Genomic DNA, 19,424 nt, shown 5'->3' on the forward strand with positions numbered 1-19,424 from the left:
TGCTAGTGAGAGGGATATCTCAGGGGAGACCTCACTGCTACCCAAAAGCCACGATAGAGGAGGCTACAAGGATGTAATTAAAGAGGATAACAAGCACTGCTGCTACTGAGCCTGAACGCCACTTGAAATGGGACTCCACTCTCCACTGACACTGTTCTATCTACGCCCGGATTGAAGTTTGGCTTTCCAGCATTTCAAAATGGATTCCCGTTACGCTGCTGTCTTGTGGCCCGTCCATCGCAAGCACACGACGTAGTCACCAGTGAGAGTCTTCACGGTCACACAGATTCCACACCCGACCTACGATTCATTATCTGGACAAAACATAGTGTATCTGACCCTCGGATCAGATCCCACACAGTGTGACCGAGGATCTGTGCGGAAAAATGTGAAATTCCAACAGACTCCAAAATCCCATTTAAAGAAGAAAATGTTGTGCAGGATAGAAATAAATCACATTTGCTACGGCGTACCATTGGTTCTGGATGGCTTCGGTCAGCGTGAATCCCTCTCCTCTGTGTGTCTTACTCCCTTTCTCTGAATGGACCTCTCTTTCTCTGAAGTGAACTTGCACAGAACTATTGCAACATCCTTTCATTTGGTTGTTTCCTGCGGCAATGATCCTGGGACTGTGTTCAGGTATCCGGTCTTATGCATTTCCACTGCTGGTATTGACCAGAAGATCCTCTGATGACTTTCTGTGTGAAATGAAGAAGCATTACTTTCAGAAGCTCTGCACCTCTGGCAGTGGGTTTAGACGATTGCCAGCCCAAATGTTTATACAAATATAATGGTGAAGAAAATGGTAGAAGACAGTTAGCAGGCTATCATTTCTATGATCTAATTTTAGGAGTGAGGTTATCTATGCTGCTCACAGCGAAGTGTTTGAAAAAATAATCACACTTGCAATATTTGGCCAAAGAAGTGATTCAATATTTTATCCAAATCATGTGGTAGGCTGAACTGCAGCATTTTCTAAGTTGTATTCATCAATATTAAGTACTGAGTTATCAAACATGCTCACCACACATACTGATGGAGGCATTAGAGTGGAAAATGCAATAATAATCAGATATTTTGCTTGTTATAAGTTTCTATGCAAAATATGGCTAAACAGTGATTTGACTGCTTTGATTCGATAGAGCCCCCATTGTCTGATCCCTGTAGGATTTGATCATGACAGTTTGGAACACCCGAAAACTGTGTGTACTTTCAGAACTGCCTCAAAAGCTACTCATGAACATGTGGTAGCTCGCTATCGACTTGTTGGAGAACGCTGCTGTATACAATAAACCATGTATTTGATATTATTGTCTGCAAGAGAAAATGCATATTAGATCTAAATGTATTCATATATTAAACATTTCCATTCATTGCCAGACAAGTCAAATAATCTGGCTGGTTTGCAAGGCAATAAAACGTAGCATTTAACATATTTTGAATACATTTAGGTCTGATGCATAATTCTCTGACCCAATTAGAACAGCTTCTCCCTAATCTCGGACATATTTTTATATGTGATCTGGTCAATGTCAGAACACAGTTAGATCGCATATTGATTTTCTAACAAAATGTCCTTGTCCTGTTGGTGTCAAACGGCAATTGAGTTGATACAATCCAGATCACTAATCTATCTGCTCCAAGAAGATTTCTAGCCTGCAGACGCGTGCACACACACACACACGTTTACATTGATTTGTCGTTAGTGATTACCGTTTGATGGCCTTACCACAATAAATCACAATTCCTCAATGCACTTTAATGAGGAATGGATCAAAATAGTGGAGTGAAAAAAATATACCAGATACTACTCCTAATACTAAATACTACTCCTAATACTAAATACTACTCCTAATACTAACATTTCTACTACCCCCACTTTTACCACCAATTATAGAAACTAGTACAACAACCACTAATACTACAACAACAACTACTACAACTGCTAGAACCACTATTACTACTACAACTGCTACAACTACTACCACCACCACCACCACAACAACCACCACCACCACTACTACTACTACAACAAAAACCACCAACACCACTACTACCACCACAACCACCACCACAACTACTACTACAACCACAACCACCAACACCACTACTACAACCACAACCACCACCACAACTACTACTACAACCGCTACTACAACCACAACCACCAACACCACTACTACCACCACAACCACCACCACTACTACCATAACTGCTACAACTACTACAACCACTACTACTGCTACTACTACTACTACCACCATCAACCATAGAACCACCACTACAAGTAATATTACGACCACAACCACTACCACCACTACTACTGCTACTACCACCAACACCACTATTACTACTACTACCACCACTACTACTACAACCATGAATAACTACAACCACACACTACTACTACTACTACTACTACTCCCACCACCAACCATTGTACCACATAATTAGTTAATGCATCAACGTCCACAGGTGGATAGCTGCATTGAGAAGCCTAGGCCCACGCAGCCGTCAATAGGACAATGCAGCCATCAACAGGACCATGCAGCCGTCAACAGGACAATGCAGCCATCAACAGGACCACGCAGCCGTCAACAGGACCACGCAGCCGTCAATAGGACAATGCAGCCATCAACAGGACAATGCAGCCGTCAACAGGACGACGCAGCCGTCAACAGGACCACGCAGCCGTCAATAGGACAATGCAGCCATCAACAGGACCATGCAGCTGTCAACAGGACAATGCAGCCATCAACAGGACCACGCAGCCGTCAACAGGACCACGCAGCCGTCAACAGGACCACGCAGCCGTCAACAGGACCACGCAGCCGTCAACAGGACCACGCAGCCGTCAACAGAACCACGCAGCCGTCAACAGGACCACGCAGCCGTCAACAGGACCATGCAGCCGTCAACAGGACAATGCAGCCGTCAACAGGACAATGCAGCCGTCAACAGAACAACGCAGCCGTCAACAGGACCATGCAGCCGTCATCAGAACCACGCAGCCGTCAACAGGACCACGCAGCCGTCAACAGGACCACGCAGCCGTCAACAGGACCACGCAGCCGTCAACAGAACCACGCAGCCGTCAACAGAACCACGCAGCCGTCAACAGGACGACGCAGCCGTCAACAGGACCACGCAGCCGTCAACAGAACCACGCAGCCGTCAACAGGACCATGCAGCCGTCAACAGAACCACGCAGCCGTCAACAGGACCACGCAGCCGTCAACAGAACCACGCAGCCGTCAACAGGACCACGCAGCCGTCAACAGAACCACGCAGCCGTCAACAGGACCATGCAGCCGTCAACAGGACCATGCAGCCGTCAACAGGACAACGCAGGCGTCAACAGAACAACGCAGCCGTCAACAGGACCATGCAGCCGTCATCAGAACCACGCAGCCGTCAACAGGACCACGCAGCCGTCAACAGGACCACGCAGCCGTCAACAGGACCACGCAGCCGTCAACAGAACCACGCAGCCGTCAACAGGACCACGCAGCCGTCAACAGGACCACGCAGCCGTCAACAGGACCACGCAGCCGTCAACAGGACCATGCAGCCGTCAACAGAACCACGCAGCCGTCAACAGGACCACGCAGCCGTCAACAGAACCACGCAGCCGTCAACAGAACCACGCAGCCGTCAACAGGACCATGCAGCCGTCAACAGGACCATGCAGCCGTCAACAGGACAACGCAGGCGTCATATAGTGGGGCAAAACACCCAGAACACTGATGCAGTGAAGCCTTGCTGCCGGCATTACGGTGTCAGTGTTTGTATGGTAGCGCTGCAGTGAGAAGCCCTTGCGAACACAGTACAGTGTAATCATTGTGAGCACAGGCAGAACGCCATAGAGAAAAGCTGCAGTACTGTAGCTGCAGTGAAGGTGCCCCTCCACCTCCACCCGACCGCACACTCCGATACACACACACACACACACACACACACACATACACACACACACACTGACACAGCCACACACATCGGAACACATTGACTGTTCCCGTCATAGGAAGCCTATAGAGTGCCTCTGTCTATAGGGAGTAATGTCTCGAATCTTTGCCTACCTCAACACAGCCTACTGTGATTCATTAGAGAGGAGCGTAGGCTGTCCTAAGGGAAGCACTAGTTCAACTATACATCACTGGATGATAGAGAAACCAACATAGCCAAAATGGCCAGGTATCTAACAGTGGTGTTTTTTTATTTTTTTGCTCAAGACAATATTAAACTATGAAACTGTTTGAAGCTTTGTGATAAGACTTTCATTCAGTCCCATTGAGAGTAATTAAAAATGTGACATCAATGTTGTTTAACGTGGCTCCTTTATCACACATTAATAATTAACATACTTATTATTCAATTATTTAACATTTTCTTTCTTGTGACACGTATTTGGTAGGAACGAGAGAGTAGCTAGACCAGGCAATAAAAACAGTCAAGTCAAATGAATGCAAGTGTATCATCATGCCTGGGTTACTCCCCTTTCTCTCCCCCCCCCCACATCAGAGAGCCAGGCTGGGCTGCGTGCCAAGCCTTTCATTCCCAGATCCCCGTCTATCCTGGGGGAGCTGTCGTGGGTGGGGCCTGGATGACAAAATCCATCCACAGTCAAACAAAGGGGCAAAGGGAAAGCAACCTTGTTAGCCAAAGCTAGCTAGAGATAGCAGGCATGCTAGACCTGACAAAGAAACCTGGGTTGAAGCTGAAGCTAATGCCTTAGCATTAATATTTGGTCTCAGGTCGGTATTTGACGTTCGTCCAGGGGTTGAGTAAATGTACTTCAGGGAAGTGAAAGCCAACGTAGAACATTTGTGAGATTAAATAAATACAGTAAATGCCTATTATGTTAAGTGAAAGACTGAATGATAAAGGGTTGATTAGCATTGCGGCTGCACAAAAAAGGTTTGGGTTGGTGTTAGATATCATAAATAGGGTTAGATTTGATGGTTAAAAGTTAAGGTTCGGGATAGTGATTATGGTTAAGAGTCAAACATGTAGGCTGGGTCTATTTGTTTTAAAACCTTGTGTTTTGGGCAGGATGCCTATTATGTTGTTATACAGTAAATTCACAATCTGTATGCGCAGCCCCTCTCATACAATGTCACAAAAACATGCAATTCTAAGCTCAAAAGAGAACGGTTTTGACGACATGGGGCACATAAACTGCACATCCAGGGAGGTAGAGTGTATTGCAAATTTTTTGGGGGCGAGCTTCGGCTCGACAGCGCAATTTTTACAGCCAGTGGCCAAAACTCCCAGAATGCACCTTTACATGTTATGGTTAGGCATTACCCAGCAGTGGTGCACACACACCCACACCCACACTCACACACACACACACACACACCCACACCCACACCCACACCCACACTCACACACACACACACCCACACTCACTCACACCCACACCCACACACACACACACCCACGACAACACATCAAGTCAACCCACCCACCCCTGGGCCCAGACAACAGCTGCTGGCACACAACAGCAGCCATCAACATTTATTCTGAGAATCATTGCTATCGTTTGAGAAGGGAGTTTAAATGGCGTCTGGGTTGTAAATCACACAGAGTGTCTGCGCAGTCCACAGAGACGCATGGATCAGACCAGGCAGCCCTCTGAGCATCAGGTCTGGTACGACTGTACTACAGGTGAGCTGTCATCATTAGTCACCTGTTGATGCAGTCCCTAAATGTATTACACATGCCGGCAAAATACTGTAAATACAAGACACAGAATGTTAGAAGTAGAGAAAGCGTCACATGCTGTTTGCATCATGCACTGATATTGATAACAGTTAGTTGATGGAAATTTGCCCGTCTGCTACACTGGGCGTAGCACCAACACCCCCAAAGAAGGCTGGCACGTTCCACAACCTTCTAGAGGCAACCAGTATGGACAAACACGCCCCCGCCCAGCTGCAGATAATTGCCAAGAGAGACATAAATAGGCTCCTGGACAGCAGTTAAGAGGCGGAAGAGTTGGTGAAGCTGAACAAGCCAGAGGTCATACGCCGGGAATGGCACAAGGAGGTGGAGAGGAAGCAGCATCGACAGACGGCAGAGAGTGGGCGGCCACAAGCCACGATGCCCCGCCGCTCGACCTCATCGCAACTCAGCCCTCACCGCCACTCTGCCCTCACCGCCACTCAGCCCTCACCGCCACTCTGCCCTCACCGCCACTCTGCCCTCACCGCCACTCTGCCCTCACCGCCACTCTGCCCTCACCGCATCTCTGCCCTCACCGCCACTCTGCCCTCACCGCCACTCTGCCCTCACCGCCACTCTGCCCTCACCGCCACTCTGCCCTCACCGCCACTCTGCCCCCACTGCCACTCTGCCCTCACCGCCACTCTGCCCTCACCGCCACTCAGCCCTCACCGCCACTCTGCCCTCACCGCCACTCTGCCCTCACCGCCACTCTGCCCTCACCGCCACTTAGCCCTCACCGCCACTCTGCCCTCACCGCCACTCGGGCGCTCAGGAGGGAAAGATGGTATGAAGAAACCAAGCCTATAAACCTTAAGGAAAATGCTACACTCGTATTAAGAGTGAGAAAAATGACTGTTAGTTCACAGCGAGCTGTTGCAGGTCGGTTTACGTTCCTGAGGAAAAACTACAGCCAACGGACTTCAGTGACGTACAGCCTGTCACTGTAAACCATGTTTTGCAGTGTGGACATTCACTGAACACTCTCATCTAGCCGCCAGTCTCTGTCACCAGCCCCTCTTCCTCTGGGTACAATCACTACACATATTTCTCCATCTCTCGGTGTCCTCCGCTACAAAACCTTATCATGCGGCTTAACAGGGTTTCGTCTGGTTTTATTTGGGATCTACATGGCGCATCAGAGGAATCCGTTCATATACTGTACACCACAAACAAATGAATACATTTCAACTCAACCGCCGACAGAGGAGATAAGATTAACGCAGCATGGGTCTCTGGGTGACACTGCATTGCATCTGTTGGATAGCTTGTTCTTTCTGTGTTCGGTTCATGAACTAAGAGCAGTATTGTTGTGTTATTATTTAAGGTCCCGGGGTTTTCGCTGTAATGTCTTTCCTCGGCTTTGCTATGAATAACCTTTTAGTAAGTCTCTGACTCTGAACTACACTCTGAACTAAACTCTGAACTAAATAAACCTGCTCTGGGGGTGTTAAATGTGGATGGGAGAAGAGAACAGAAACAGAGTGATCGTGCATGTGATCAGCACACCACGGAAGACAACCTTGGTTGAATCAGTCTCATTGGGAAGTCATGGCATTAAACATCACAACCCCTTTCTGACCCTCAATGACCCTGCCGCCAACCCTGTTGACAACCTCTCCATTCACCGTATATATCTGTTTTTTAAAACAGCTTCTCAAGGGAGAAGGACTCAAGGGAGAAGGATGTCAATGTACAGACAGGACTGCTTCAAATGTAAGTCCAAGGCTGTGACGGTTCAAAACGTTTTTCTTTTCCCACAGTGTAGCATAATGAACATTTGACAAGTTAATGGTTAAAGACATGACTAAACTCATTATCCCACCTGTGAAGGTCAAGGTTCACAGAGCGAAATGCACAGACGCTTTGTGTGGCTGTGAGACAGTGAACGTCTTTCATCTCGCCCATTACAAATATGGCGGTGCTGCTTTTGGCCACCTCATTCTTTAAAGATACACTATTTAAAAATATTTCAAGCCACTGGATCTGAAACTAGTGCTGAGAAGTTGTTTCATGTTTTCTGAGTACTGGGTCATCAAACTATGGACTATGTCATACACTGCTATAGCCGCAATTAATAATTTTAGATTTATGCATTCTTGTTACAATATGTCCAGCCAGTACACTAGCAACATAGAGGAATATACAGACCATCAGTGCTCACCGGTATCATCAAAAAATGAGTGGAACATGTTGTTCCAACAACATTCATCTGAATACATCCAAACCAACAACCTTGAATAGAATGAGAAACACTTCCTGAAAGCCTACTGCTGGTGCAACGTCACCATGAGGCAGCCCAACCACCAAGCCTCATGATGCCTTCTGATACCTCCTTCCCAGGCGAGCTCAGCACATTCTGCACTCAGTTTGACAACACTGAGCCGTCCAGGAGAGCTCCCTGCTGCAACCAGGAGCCCTATACTCGCCGAAGTGAAGTCTGAGAAGAGTGTACACTCATGATACCCGAGGTCCAGGTGGCATCCCCAGCCGCTTCTTCAGACAGGGTGCCAAACAGCTGGCGGGCATCTTTTCAGCCACCTTCTACAACGCGTTCTTGCCACAGGCTGTAGGAGACCACCATCGTCCTGTGCCCAGGAACACCAAGGTAACGTGTCTCGATGACACCCCGTTGCGATCAATCCATTATCACGAGGAGCTTCGAAAATACTTGTTATGGGCCACATCAAAGGCATTCCCCCAGGATCCTTAGACACACCTACAGTAGAGGAACACCTAAGAATGTAGCTCTAACTATAATTCAGCAATCAACACTACTGTCACATCAAAAGTGATAACCAAACTCGGATCACTGGGTCTGGACACCACTCTGTGAAACTGGATACTAGACTTTCTGAAAAGGCAGATAGGAGTGGCAATAACACCTCCTCTTTAAGGACTCTCAACACTGGTGTCCTCCAGGGATGTGTCCTCTGCATTCTGCTTTTCCCACTGTTCAAACACGACTGTGTGGCTTCCCTGAGCACCAACGTTGCAGTCGACACTGTGGTTTAAACCGTGACAACCAACAACAAGGACTCGGCCTATAGGGAAAAGGTAAGCAAATTGCCATTCTAGTGCAAGGACAGTCTCTCAACAGCAACATCTCTCTGAACGTCAGCAAAAACATACCATCGCCATAACATCAAAAGAACGCTGACCAGATGCAGCCTGGTGTGACTGCCCTGCTCTGCACAAAACACAATACTAGAATTTAAGTCTATTTTACTTTGTATAGTTGGATCCTGACAGGACGAATGGTGAGCATGTCCCCAAAGCATATGACTAATAAAAATGACCCAAATACTACAAGATGTTCTGCATTTGTTGTACATCGTCGGACACTAAGTCACCAGGGAAAACATAGTTTTCCTAATGACTAAAATGAAAATATACACACTTTTTTAAAAGATGTGTGGAGCAGTGAATACACAGACAGACATACATACAGACGCATAAACAGACAACAGATAAAAAGACAGAGAGACAGCAGATACAGAGGCAGAAGACAGACAGCAGACATACAGACAGCAGAATTGACATTAAGAATTCGATCTGATAAAGACAGAGCACATCTGGTGCACAGGGCTACAACATGCAAACTGCAAAACAAACAAATGTGTTAATGGGTTCAATAGCTTGATGAGTGGGTGGTCCCTCTGGCATATTTACTGTAGATTTGAACATTCATCTTTGGCAGTACAGATCTTGGTCCTAATATCCATCTTTAATAGTACAGATCTTGGTTCTAACATTCATTTTTAATTGTGCAGATCTTGGTCCTAACATCCATTTTTAATAGTACAGATCTTGGTCCTAACATCCATCTTTAATAGTAAAGATCTTGGTCCTAACATCCATCTTTAATAGTATAGATATTGGTCCTAACATCCATCTTTAATAGTATAGATCAGGGGTACTCAAATACAAATCTTAAAGTTCCACAAAGAAAATGTTCAATAAGACCAAGGTCTGTTTATTAAGGTCAATTACTTACAAACCCCACACTTGAATTTTAGATTTTCACTCTCGACTTTTCTTTCACTGGACATCTCTGAACCTTCCATTTAAGATTTCGTTTTAAGATTTTATCACATTCGAAATGTAGGCTAGCTACCAACGAACTGCTGACGATTGCTGCGCTGTCAACTCTCAACCAACCAGCCAACCCCGTGTCAACTCATCGCTGAAAGTGACTGGACCAAGTCAAAGCGGAGTAGTTGGTTTCACAAAGACAGTGGAGCAGTCGGACATTCGGAGCACCGCTTCAAGTGGAGAGAGCGGAGAATTTGGACTTGTTGCGTCGCAGCGATGTCTCGCAGATAATACAGATAATACATATGAAACCGTTGTGGTATGCTCCGCATCCAGACCCAGAGTCCGGACTTTGAGGATGCCCGGTATAGATCTGGGTCCTATCATTCATCTTTAATTGTATAGATCTTGGTCCTAACATCCATCTTCCCATCGTTACTCTACATCTCTCTCTTTCAACCCTGATGTATGCTCATATTCATCATGAGATGTGTGTTCTCATGACACTGCCTTGTCAGAAGGGCAATCTTTCAACTGTGGGGGACGGACACACACACACACACACACACACATTAAGGACATGATATGACTAACAAAACCCATGGAGCGATAAACGACACGGCTCCATGAATGTGGGAATGTGATAAATGTATGACTCAAATCTAGTCTCGTGAATTATTCAGCAGCTATAGGCTGGGACTGATGAAGGCCGGTTGGAGCCTGGCAGGGGGGAGAGCATGGGAGGGGGTGGGAGGGAGGTTGGCAGAGGGTGGGAGGGGAGAGGAATGAAGGTGAGGAGGGAGGGGGAGAGGGTGGGAGACAGGCTGAAACCAAACCTGACATCCAGGAGTCTCTTCTTCACACAGGTTAATTAGCGGCTATTATGTAACGAACACACACGCATACCTACGCCAGCATGAAATGTGCATAGTACGTACACACACACACACACACACACACACACACACACACATACACACACACAAACACACGGACACACACACAATATGCTACATTAACAAATTCCATCCGACTTATCAACACCTCCACATCCTATTGTCCATTTAAATCACATTCCAGCCACCTGCTCAAGTGTGTGTGTTTATCTGTGTGTGTGTTCAGCGTCTCCGCCAGCCCGATAGCCAGTAATCTTAACACTATCTCCTCGGACTCACTCCATTTCAAGCTGTGCCAATTAGCTAGATTATACATCTTTTCAAAGCACTGCTTTAGCTTTCACAAATGTTTATCAAAGCCAAAAATGTAGATGACTGAATACAGTTCCATATTGTCTAAGAAACTTCAGTAAAGCGGGCGTGGCGGTATCCTAGATACATGAGCCAAATTAGTACCATGATTATGCAATGACAACACTGCATTCCGTTTATGTTGATGTAGAAATATATGATGGTGGGGACACAACACTCTTTGGGAAAATGCGTAAATTGAGCAGCTATGACCCCAAATTGGGGGGGTTTTTTGTCTCAGAGGGAGAGAAGACATGGATGCCTAACTGTGAAAATCTAAATCAACCCTGATAGGGCAGAAGGAGGGACAAGCATTTCAAGAGGAACACGCTTGTTTTTAAAATGACGCCGGGCGACGTCAATGCTGCGAGTGGGTGAGTCATGAATGATGGTCGGGCTCCACCCACTTGGGTTACGTAGTGCCCCAATCATCCGGTTTGAGTCATGAATGATGGTCAGGCTCCACCCCCTTCGGTTACGTAGTGCCCCAATCATCCGGTTGGAGTCATGAATGAGGGTCGGGCTCCACCCCCTTGGGTTACGTAGTGGCCCAATCATCCGGTTGGAGTCATGAATGATGGTCGGGCTCCACCCCCTTGGGTTACGTAGTGGCCCAATCATCCGTTTAAGTACACTGAGTGAAATCACTCACTGACGGTGCGTGGTGGCCGGGTGGCCCATTGTGTTTTAGTCAAGCCCGGACAGGACACTCCTCTCCAAGCAGCGGGGCGGGCCTGCTGAGGCATGTCAAGGCCACACCCCGGCGACTTTGAAGTGAGTCAGAGAGAAATCAGGAAACTTCAGAAGTGGTTCTGTCATTAAAAATGACACGTCGACCTGTGGTCCACAACACCAGGACCAGCTAGCTGGCTAATCCATCATACTCCGCGGGGTACTCAGGGATCCCCGCTGGCTGCCTGAAAAGCCCATCATTTCCTGGCCGGCCGCAGCGGATTCATGACAACACCTTAATCCTTTTCTTCCTCATTAGGACCTGGAGGCTGGGCAAGCCGGCCGTCTGAAGTTAAAATACTCAGTCCTTAGGTAATGATACTTAAAGAGCCACGAGGCAATCAAAACCTGGGCATTAGATACAAAAACACAAGACAGTTGTCTCTCTGTCACACTTAACTACCAGTGGAAGACAAAGACTCCAACCCAGCTGAATCAATAGAGTTTGGGAACAGGGAGCGAGTTACTGGGTTGTCTCCGCACTGGGTTGTCTAGGTACTGGGTTGTCTCCGCACTGGGTTGTCTAGGTACTGGGTTGTCTCCGCACTGGGTTGTCTAGGTACTGGGTTGTCTCCGCACTGGGTTGTCTAGGTACTGGGTTGTCTCCGCACTGGGTTGTCTAGGTACTGGGTTGTCTCCGCACTGGGTTGTCTAGGTACTGGGTTGTCTCCGCACTGGGTTGTCTAGGTACTGGGTTGTCTCCGCACTGGGTTGTCTAGGTACTGGGTTGTCTCCGCACTGGGTTGTCTAGGTACTGGGTTGTCTCCGCACTGGGTTGTCTAGGTACTGGGTTGTCTCCGCACTGGGTTGTCTAGGTACTGGGTTGTCTCCGCACTGGGTTGTCTAGGTACTGGGTTGTCTCCGCACTGGGTTGTCTAGGTACTATGTTGTCTATGTGATGGGTTATCTAAGCAATCATTTGTTTTTGTAGGCAGTTGTCTACAAACAACTGGGTTGGGTGTTTATGTAGGTGGTTATCTAGGTGGGGGGTTGACTAGGTACTAGGTTGTCTAGGTACAAGGTTGTCTAGGTACTAGGTTGTCTAGGTACTATGCAGTCTAGATGCCGGTTTGTCTAGGCACTGGGTTGTTTAGGTACAGGGTTGTTTATGTAGGTGATTGTCTAGGTACTGGGTTATTTATGTAGGTGATTGTCTAGGTACAGGGTTGTTTATGTAGGTGATTGTCTAGGTACAGGGTTGTTTATGTAGGTGATTGTCTAGGTACAGGGTTGTTTATGTAGGTGATTGTCTAGGTACAGGGTTATTTATGTAGGTGATTGTCTAGGTACTGGGTTTTCTAAGTGGTTGGGTTGTCTAGGTAATGGGTTGAGTCTGACTTTCTCACCCTATGCTCCGGGAACATTCTCCATGTTAGGGTGGCAGAGAGGTCAGAGTTGAAGGTGACTGCTCTGGGCTAACACCTGCTTTACAAACTCCCCGGGGATCTTGAACTTTGACCCAACTGTGTCTCAACGTTCAATCCCCCTAACATTCAAAAAGAGTCTGAGACTGAACTCGGAACGCCTGTGTGCCTTGGTAATACTGTGGAAGAGTGTCTCGCTCTGTTCCAGGACCACCGTGGAATGTTTGGGAACGCTGAAATGTTAATGACAAGACACGGACAAGTCTTTCCTATCATTACCCATAACCCTCTAGGGAATTGAGATCAATGTGACTGGTCTACGTCTGCAGAGGTGTGTGTGTGTCAGTGCGTGTACTATGTCGTAACTGAGCCATTCAAGTCGTCAACAATCTCTCCTACACATTTCCTAACGCACTGAACACACAGAGAGTGGAGAGAGAGATGGGGGAGAAGGAAACAAAGACATCTCGACAGAGACAAAGAGCAGCAGCATATAAGTTTGATTATTGATGAACAGCAGGAGCATGACGGGTGTTTCTTTATACTAGCGGAGCAACATGCCACCCGAGACGCTAACGTGCAGCTTGCTTGCTGAAACTACGCTAGGCACTGTGTCGAGAGGAGCGCCGAGGGAGGAATGCCCGCTTACCCACTTCACCCGTGTCATTGAATACATCACTGGCTGGCTCTTGCAATGCATGTGGACGGGGCCACGACCCAATCGCGAGGTCATGGGAGACGGTTGGAGGAAGATATAGATGGAGTTTAAGGGATGTGCTAGCCTAGTGAATATAAACGTATTTACATTATGTGGCTGACACTTAAGACGGCTGCGAGGTCAGACAACCATGCATTCCAGTAACATTGGGTATACCTTACTCAACCAAGTACCTATTAGCAACGTTTCTGGAAAAAAGGTGGATGGATTCTACTCTCCTTGCTTCATGTCGCCTTTACGTTAGCATGGGCTTGCAAGCGACCCCAAAAACGACTTTAATTAATGCTTAAAAAAAAAACAACACAACAAACATATGGGGATTATATATATTTTTTTTAACCATATCCTTGCCTCCAATAAACTCTTCGTAACCAACTACATCATCTAATACAGGGACACTCTACGCTAGCCAACAGAAACCTAACACCCACGTGTCACCTTTCAGGTTATAGCTGCAGCCGTGCAGTAGGGTAATACGCAATACGGTCACTACAGATTCATGTGGGCCAAAGCCACACACGAGCATTAGAGATGTGGGGCAAGCATTTATGGGGGTTGGGGGGCACTAAGAGCTCACCCTCCTCTCCACGCATCCATCCATCCAGACCACTCTAGGAGGCTATAATCTGTTGATAAGCTGCTCGTTTGTCTCCACAGTGGTAGTGGGTCTCCCTGGTTGGCTCAGAGATCATCGTCAGGCACACAACACAGTCAGACAAAAACAGATCAGCATCCCACGGGCAAGCCAGCCAACACTCCTCCCCTCCCTCTTTTTCTCTTTTTACTCATCCCTCGCTCTCCACATTCCCTCCTTCATTAAATGTATAGTACAGTACCAACTAGCCCCCCTTTACCTTTAAGCTCTCGCTCTCTCCCCCTTTTGTTGACAAACTATACAGATCCCTTATGCTACTGCTCTAAACCACCAACACCCCCCCCCGCCCCCACTCCGGGTGACTTACTTTGCAGGTGCTCGGAGGCGTAATAATACACATCTTCGTATCCCTCGTGATAGTCCTCCTCTGGTCGGTACTTTTTCCCCTTCCGCCTCCTGGACCTCCCGATCTGCTTCACAAAGCCCAAGAAGCGCTCCATGTCTCCGGACAAAACACCTTTGCCCGCTCTACAACACCACCTTGTTCACTGGAGCTTTCCGTTTCTAGCAGCAGTGCCTCAGGCCATAAAGCAACAAAACGTCTCCTGACAATTACCTTTACAAAACCTCTGCCCGCCTCTTCTCTATAATCTCCTCGCCCGTCCCTCTATAGCAGCAGATAACGGGCTGCGTCTCATGTGCTCGGCTCCACAGTACACTTCCTCTATAGTCCTGAATACAGTACCCAGAATACAGTAGCTAGTGTCTCTGCTGGTCGGCCAAACCGCCAGCACCACAAAAAGCCTCCTCTCCTCCAAGATCTCCTTCACAAAACCCACTGCAGCAACGAGCGTCTCCACAAACCTCCCCGGAAGCCTCCTCTCTTCCCCTACAGTTCCTGAACGGAGGGAGAGAATGAGTGCTGCCTTCTCATCTCGGCTGCCACAGCAGGCACACATGTGAGTGTAGAGTGAGAGTGTGTGCGCGTGTGTGTGTATGCTGGCACTCCGCTGCTTCACAAAGAGCAGGGGGAGTAGCGGAGCGAATAGAATGGGGGTTGGGTGGAGAGGAAAGGCGCGGAGGAGAAGTGATAGCCCCAGATAACGTGAGTGTGTGAGCCAGCTAGCTGACTTGTGGGGGAGACGTGTCACGTAACACATCGGTGTTGATCGCTGCGTCCGCCGTGGAAGGACGCCCGATCCGCTAGCCCTGGTTACCCCTGGCCCGATCCGCTAGCCCTGGTTACCCCTGGCCCGATCCGCTAGCCCTGGTTACCCCTGGCCCGATCCGCTAGCCCTGGCTAACCTCTGCCTGAACACAGCCGACCTACTGCATCCCTTTACCACAGTCAGGTCTGCCTCTCCTCTGTCTCCTTCAGTAGTCAGTCTGTCTCTCCTGTCTCCTCCAGGAGTCATCAGTCTGCCTTCTCTTTCAGTCCCTAGTCTTTCACTCTCCCTTTAAAGACCCAATAGTGGGTATCCTCTTCTGTGTCCAAGCCATCCTTATTTACTGTATCCTACCGTATCCTCAGTCTCCCTCTTCAGTCTCCCTCTTCAGCCTCCCTCCTCAGCCTCCCTCCTCAGCCTCCCTCTTCAGGCTCCCTCTTCAGGCTCCCTCCTCAGCCTCCCTCCTCAGCCTCCCTCCTCAGTCTCCCTCTTCAGTGTCCCTCCTCAGTCTCCCTCTTCAGTCTCCCTCATCAGCCTCCCTCATCAGCCTCCCTCTTCAGTCTCCCTCCTCAGCCTCCCTCCTCAGCCTCCCTCCTCAGTCTCCTCACCATCCCCTGAAGTCCCTCACTCGCTCCTCCCTCGTCGAGCCTGCGGCAGTCGTTCTTCTCTGAGCTGTCTGTTTGGATTCTGTGTGTAGATTTGTGTCAGCGCAGAAGACAGAGTGCACGTGAGAGTGCACGCTTGGAGTGTCGCTGGAGAAAAAGAGAGAAAACCTACACACCAAATCTCTATCTACACACGACCACAGGCAGGCTGGTAGGAGCCTCCCCTCTCCTCCTCATACTGTCCTTTTAATCTTTCATTTGTTCAGGGAGTAGAGTGGACAGGAAGTTCAAAATGAGCTGGGTTTCACAATCAGTGGAGTCTCTCTCTCTCTCTCTCAGACACAAGGAAATGTCATTACAATAAGGGCAGGCGAAGAAAGGCAGGTGAGCTTTATGGCATGAGAAGATGTGTGTGTAAGTGGGGGAGCTTGTTGAAGCATTGCAGATCTGCGGACTACAACAAGCAGGACCCTGGGTTGGGGTGGGAAATAGTCCGAGAAACTGAATCTAATTATGGGAGTGAGTGGAGAGGGGGGGACAAGCAGCCAATTCATAGTAATTATCTCTGATTGGAAGAAAAGGTATAGTCAAAGTTTTAGCCGCCAGCACAGTGTGGGGTGACGTTGGCCCGGAACGACTGTATTGTCCAAATTTCGGCTGACCATAACGAAAAGGGTGTGGTCCCAGTTGAGCATGCTGTCACAATAGAATTTGAGATGCTCTCGCTCCCCTCCCAATACCTCAGACAAACACAGCCTTGGCACTGGTCCATAACACTCTCTCATCTCAGGACACAGCTGATTCCTTCAGCTGCCAGACCAAACATCATTTGGGAGCTGAAAGCAGACATTGTTGCCTGTTGATCCAGATGCATTTTATTTAGATGCACATATCAAGATACATAAGTCGAATTTTTGAGGACATACTTGATGTTTTTTAATAGGATGCTTCTGTCCAATATATCCGCCTCAAAATAGTATACAGTAATGGAGTTGAACATTTTAGATATCCATTTTACAGTCAATTCCACACAGTGGCCAGACTGGGAAGCATGAGGAACCGATCATTAGATGATCCCAAGAAAAATGTAAATGTGAAAGTGTTGGAGCATAAGCTAGACTACGTTGGGGAAAACACTTTTGGTTACTCTCTAAGGATAAATGCATGAAATGCACATGGGAGTTTTTCTTAAACTTATCTCGGTGGCAGATCTGAAATGTAAGTGATTGGTTGACTACTTGTCCCTAGCCCAAAGCTAAACGCACATTTAACATTTAACCAAATTGTAATCAAGTTAAATTCAGTGACTTCAGACTGTGCCCACTCCCCATTGAGTCAGCCAATCAAATGAATTGTGCCTTCAGGGCAGATCTGCCTCTAAGACATATTTGAGTACGAGCGTTGCACACCACCCTAATTTTATTTAGATGAACAAGACTTGTTTATTTTAATAGTGTAACCGGGTGTGAAAACGTCAAGTGTCGCAGGTCGTCTTGTCGACAATGTTTCGCTCAGTGAGTATCGGAAGCGGAATGTGCGGTGATGTAGGAAGTCTGGTTCTGAAGTGTTTCCTGTCTGGTTCTGAAGTGTTTCCTGTTTGGTTCTGAAGTCTTTCCTGTCTGGTTCTGAAGTCTTTCCTGTCTGGTTCTGAGGTCTTTCCTGTCTGGTTCTGAGGTCTTTCCTGTCTGGTTCTGAAGTGTTTCCTGTCTGGTTCTGAGGTCTTTCCTGTCTGGTTCTGAAGTGTTTCCTGTCTGGTTCTGAGGTCTTTCCTGTCTGGTTCTGAAGTCTTTCCTGTCTGGTTCTGAAGTGTTTCCTGTCTGGTTCTGAAGTAATTAAAAAAAAAAATAGATTTTTGTTGCTGGGTAACAACTAAAAACATCTAACCGTAGCACTTACAAAATCATCATCAGCAACAGCATCCGTTTGACAGAGAGCATCATGTTAGTTACCAGGTAAACAACATAGTTGGTGAGTTTCTACATCTTCCAGATCAGTGGTCTGGCCAAACCACAGTCAAGTGTAAAGGGACTGGGCTCCTACGGGCCATTCTCAGTATTCAGCTCATCACCCACAGTGGGATGGGTGTGGGTGAGTAAACAGCTGCCCGGCACATCACCTGACAGAGAGCATCCAGGAACAGAACACGCAAAGCAAATAGTCATGCCAGCTTAGCGTTCCACCACAAACACACACAGACAAACACACACACACACACAGACAAACACACACACTCACTCACCAGACGGAGACCAGATCTTCTAAGAGTCCTCCTAGTCAGGAGTGGGTGTTAATTGGAGCGATTGCTGCCAGCGCCACCTCAGCACCCTACTGTTCAGCCTGCGTCCTGCATGGCCCTCTATGCCCTATGCAGTGCGCTACTTTTGACCAGGGCCTACAGGGACTGGAGTACACTATTTAGGGAATGATTTGCCACCTGGCACACAGACTGTCTCAATCTGTCTCTGTGTAGTTCTTCATACAGGGCTGCCACTGTCTGGCCTACACAGGGTATGGAGGTACTGGAACAAAGACATTCATGAGGAGAGCTAGAGAGAGAGAGAGAGAGAGAGAGAGACAATGACAGGGAAAGAGATAGGGAAGGAGGGAGGGAGGGAGGGAGGTGACAAGCGAGAGGGACAGTGGTAGAAAAATTGCCTTTTCAAAATGGGGACAAGGAGAATGTTCCTGGTTCAACTACATGTTGGTCTCTATAAACAGTAAATAGTAAAACCTTTTTCTTCCACACACACACACACACACACAATATGTTTTCTGAGTGGCTTCCTAGAGATTAGAAAGATATTTTTTTCCCTTGAGGAATTAGTATTTTCTCTCTTAGCAGGCGGAATGCCACCCCCAGATGATTCAAATATATCACTGAGAGTTAGTGTCTGGAGCTGACACACACACACACAAACACACACACACACACACACAACAGCCCAACACAATGTGACACCCAACACATCCTCAACAAACACACACAAACAGCCCAGCTGTTGAGAGACTTTCTGTCTAGTCCTGGCACGACAAGCCTGGCTTTCTGGTGAGATCTCTCTCCCAAATGTCATTGGTTTGCCCTCACCTGAGCTCCTGGTCACTGCCCCTATTTAAGCTCCTCCTTCCTTAGTGTATCTTGTCGGTCCTTGTTTTGGATTTCATTCCTTTTATTAACAATGTTAAAGTCCTCCGTTCTCCCTGCCCCAGTGTCCTGCCTCCTACAAGCAATGTTACA

General features: G+C 47.7%; 1 protein-coding gene across 15 annotated transcripts in view; it reads right to left on the reverse strand.

The window, feature by feature from the left end:
* Window positions 1-19,424, reverse strand: part of grip1 (glutamate receptor interacting protein 1) — a 325,906-nt gene that overhangs the window by 161,620 nt on the left and 144,862 nt on the right. For 4 of the 15 annotated variants that reach the window (XM_029114793.2, XM_029114779.2, XM_029114778.2 and 1 more), the window contains exon 1: window positions 14,786-15,650. The exons of 2 other annotated variants lie outside the window; for them this stretch is intronic. In XM_029114793.2, coding sequence (XP_028970626.2) covers window positions 14,786-14,918 — 133 coding nt within the window. In that variant the 5' untranslated portion in view covers window positions 14,919-15,650. Of the gene's footprint in view, window positions 1-14,785; window positions 15,653-19,424 lie in introns of those variants that run through there. 9 more of the 15 variants (XM_034287899.1, XM_029114784.2, XM_029114782.2 and 6 more) reach the window with 6 other exon arrangements.

Source organism: Esox lucius, chromosome 18 (genome assembly GCF_011004845.1).
Source record: "Esox lucius isolate fEsoLuc1 chromosome 18, fEsoLuc1.pri, whole genome shotgun sequence".
NCBI lineage: Eukaryota > Metazoa > Chordata > Actinopteri > Esociformes > Esocidae > Esox > Esox lucius.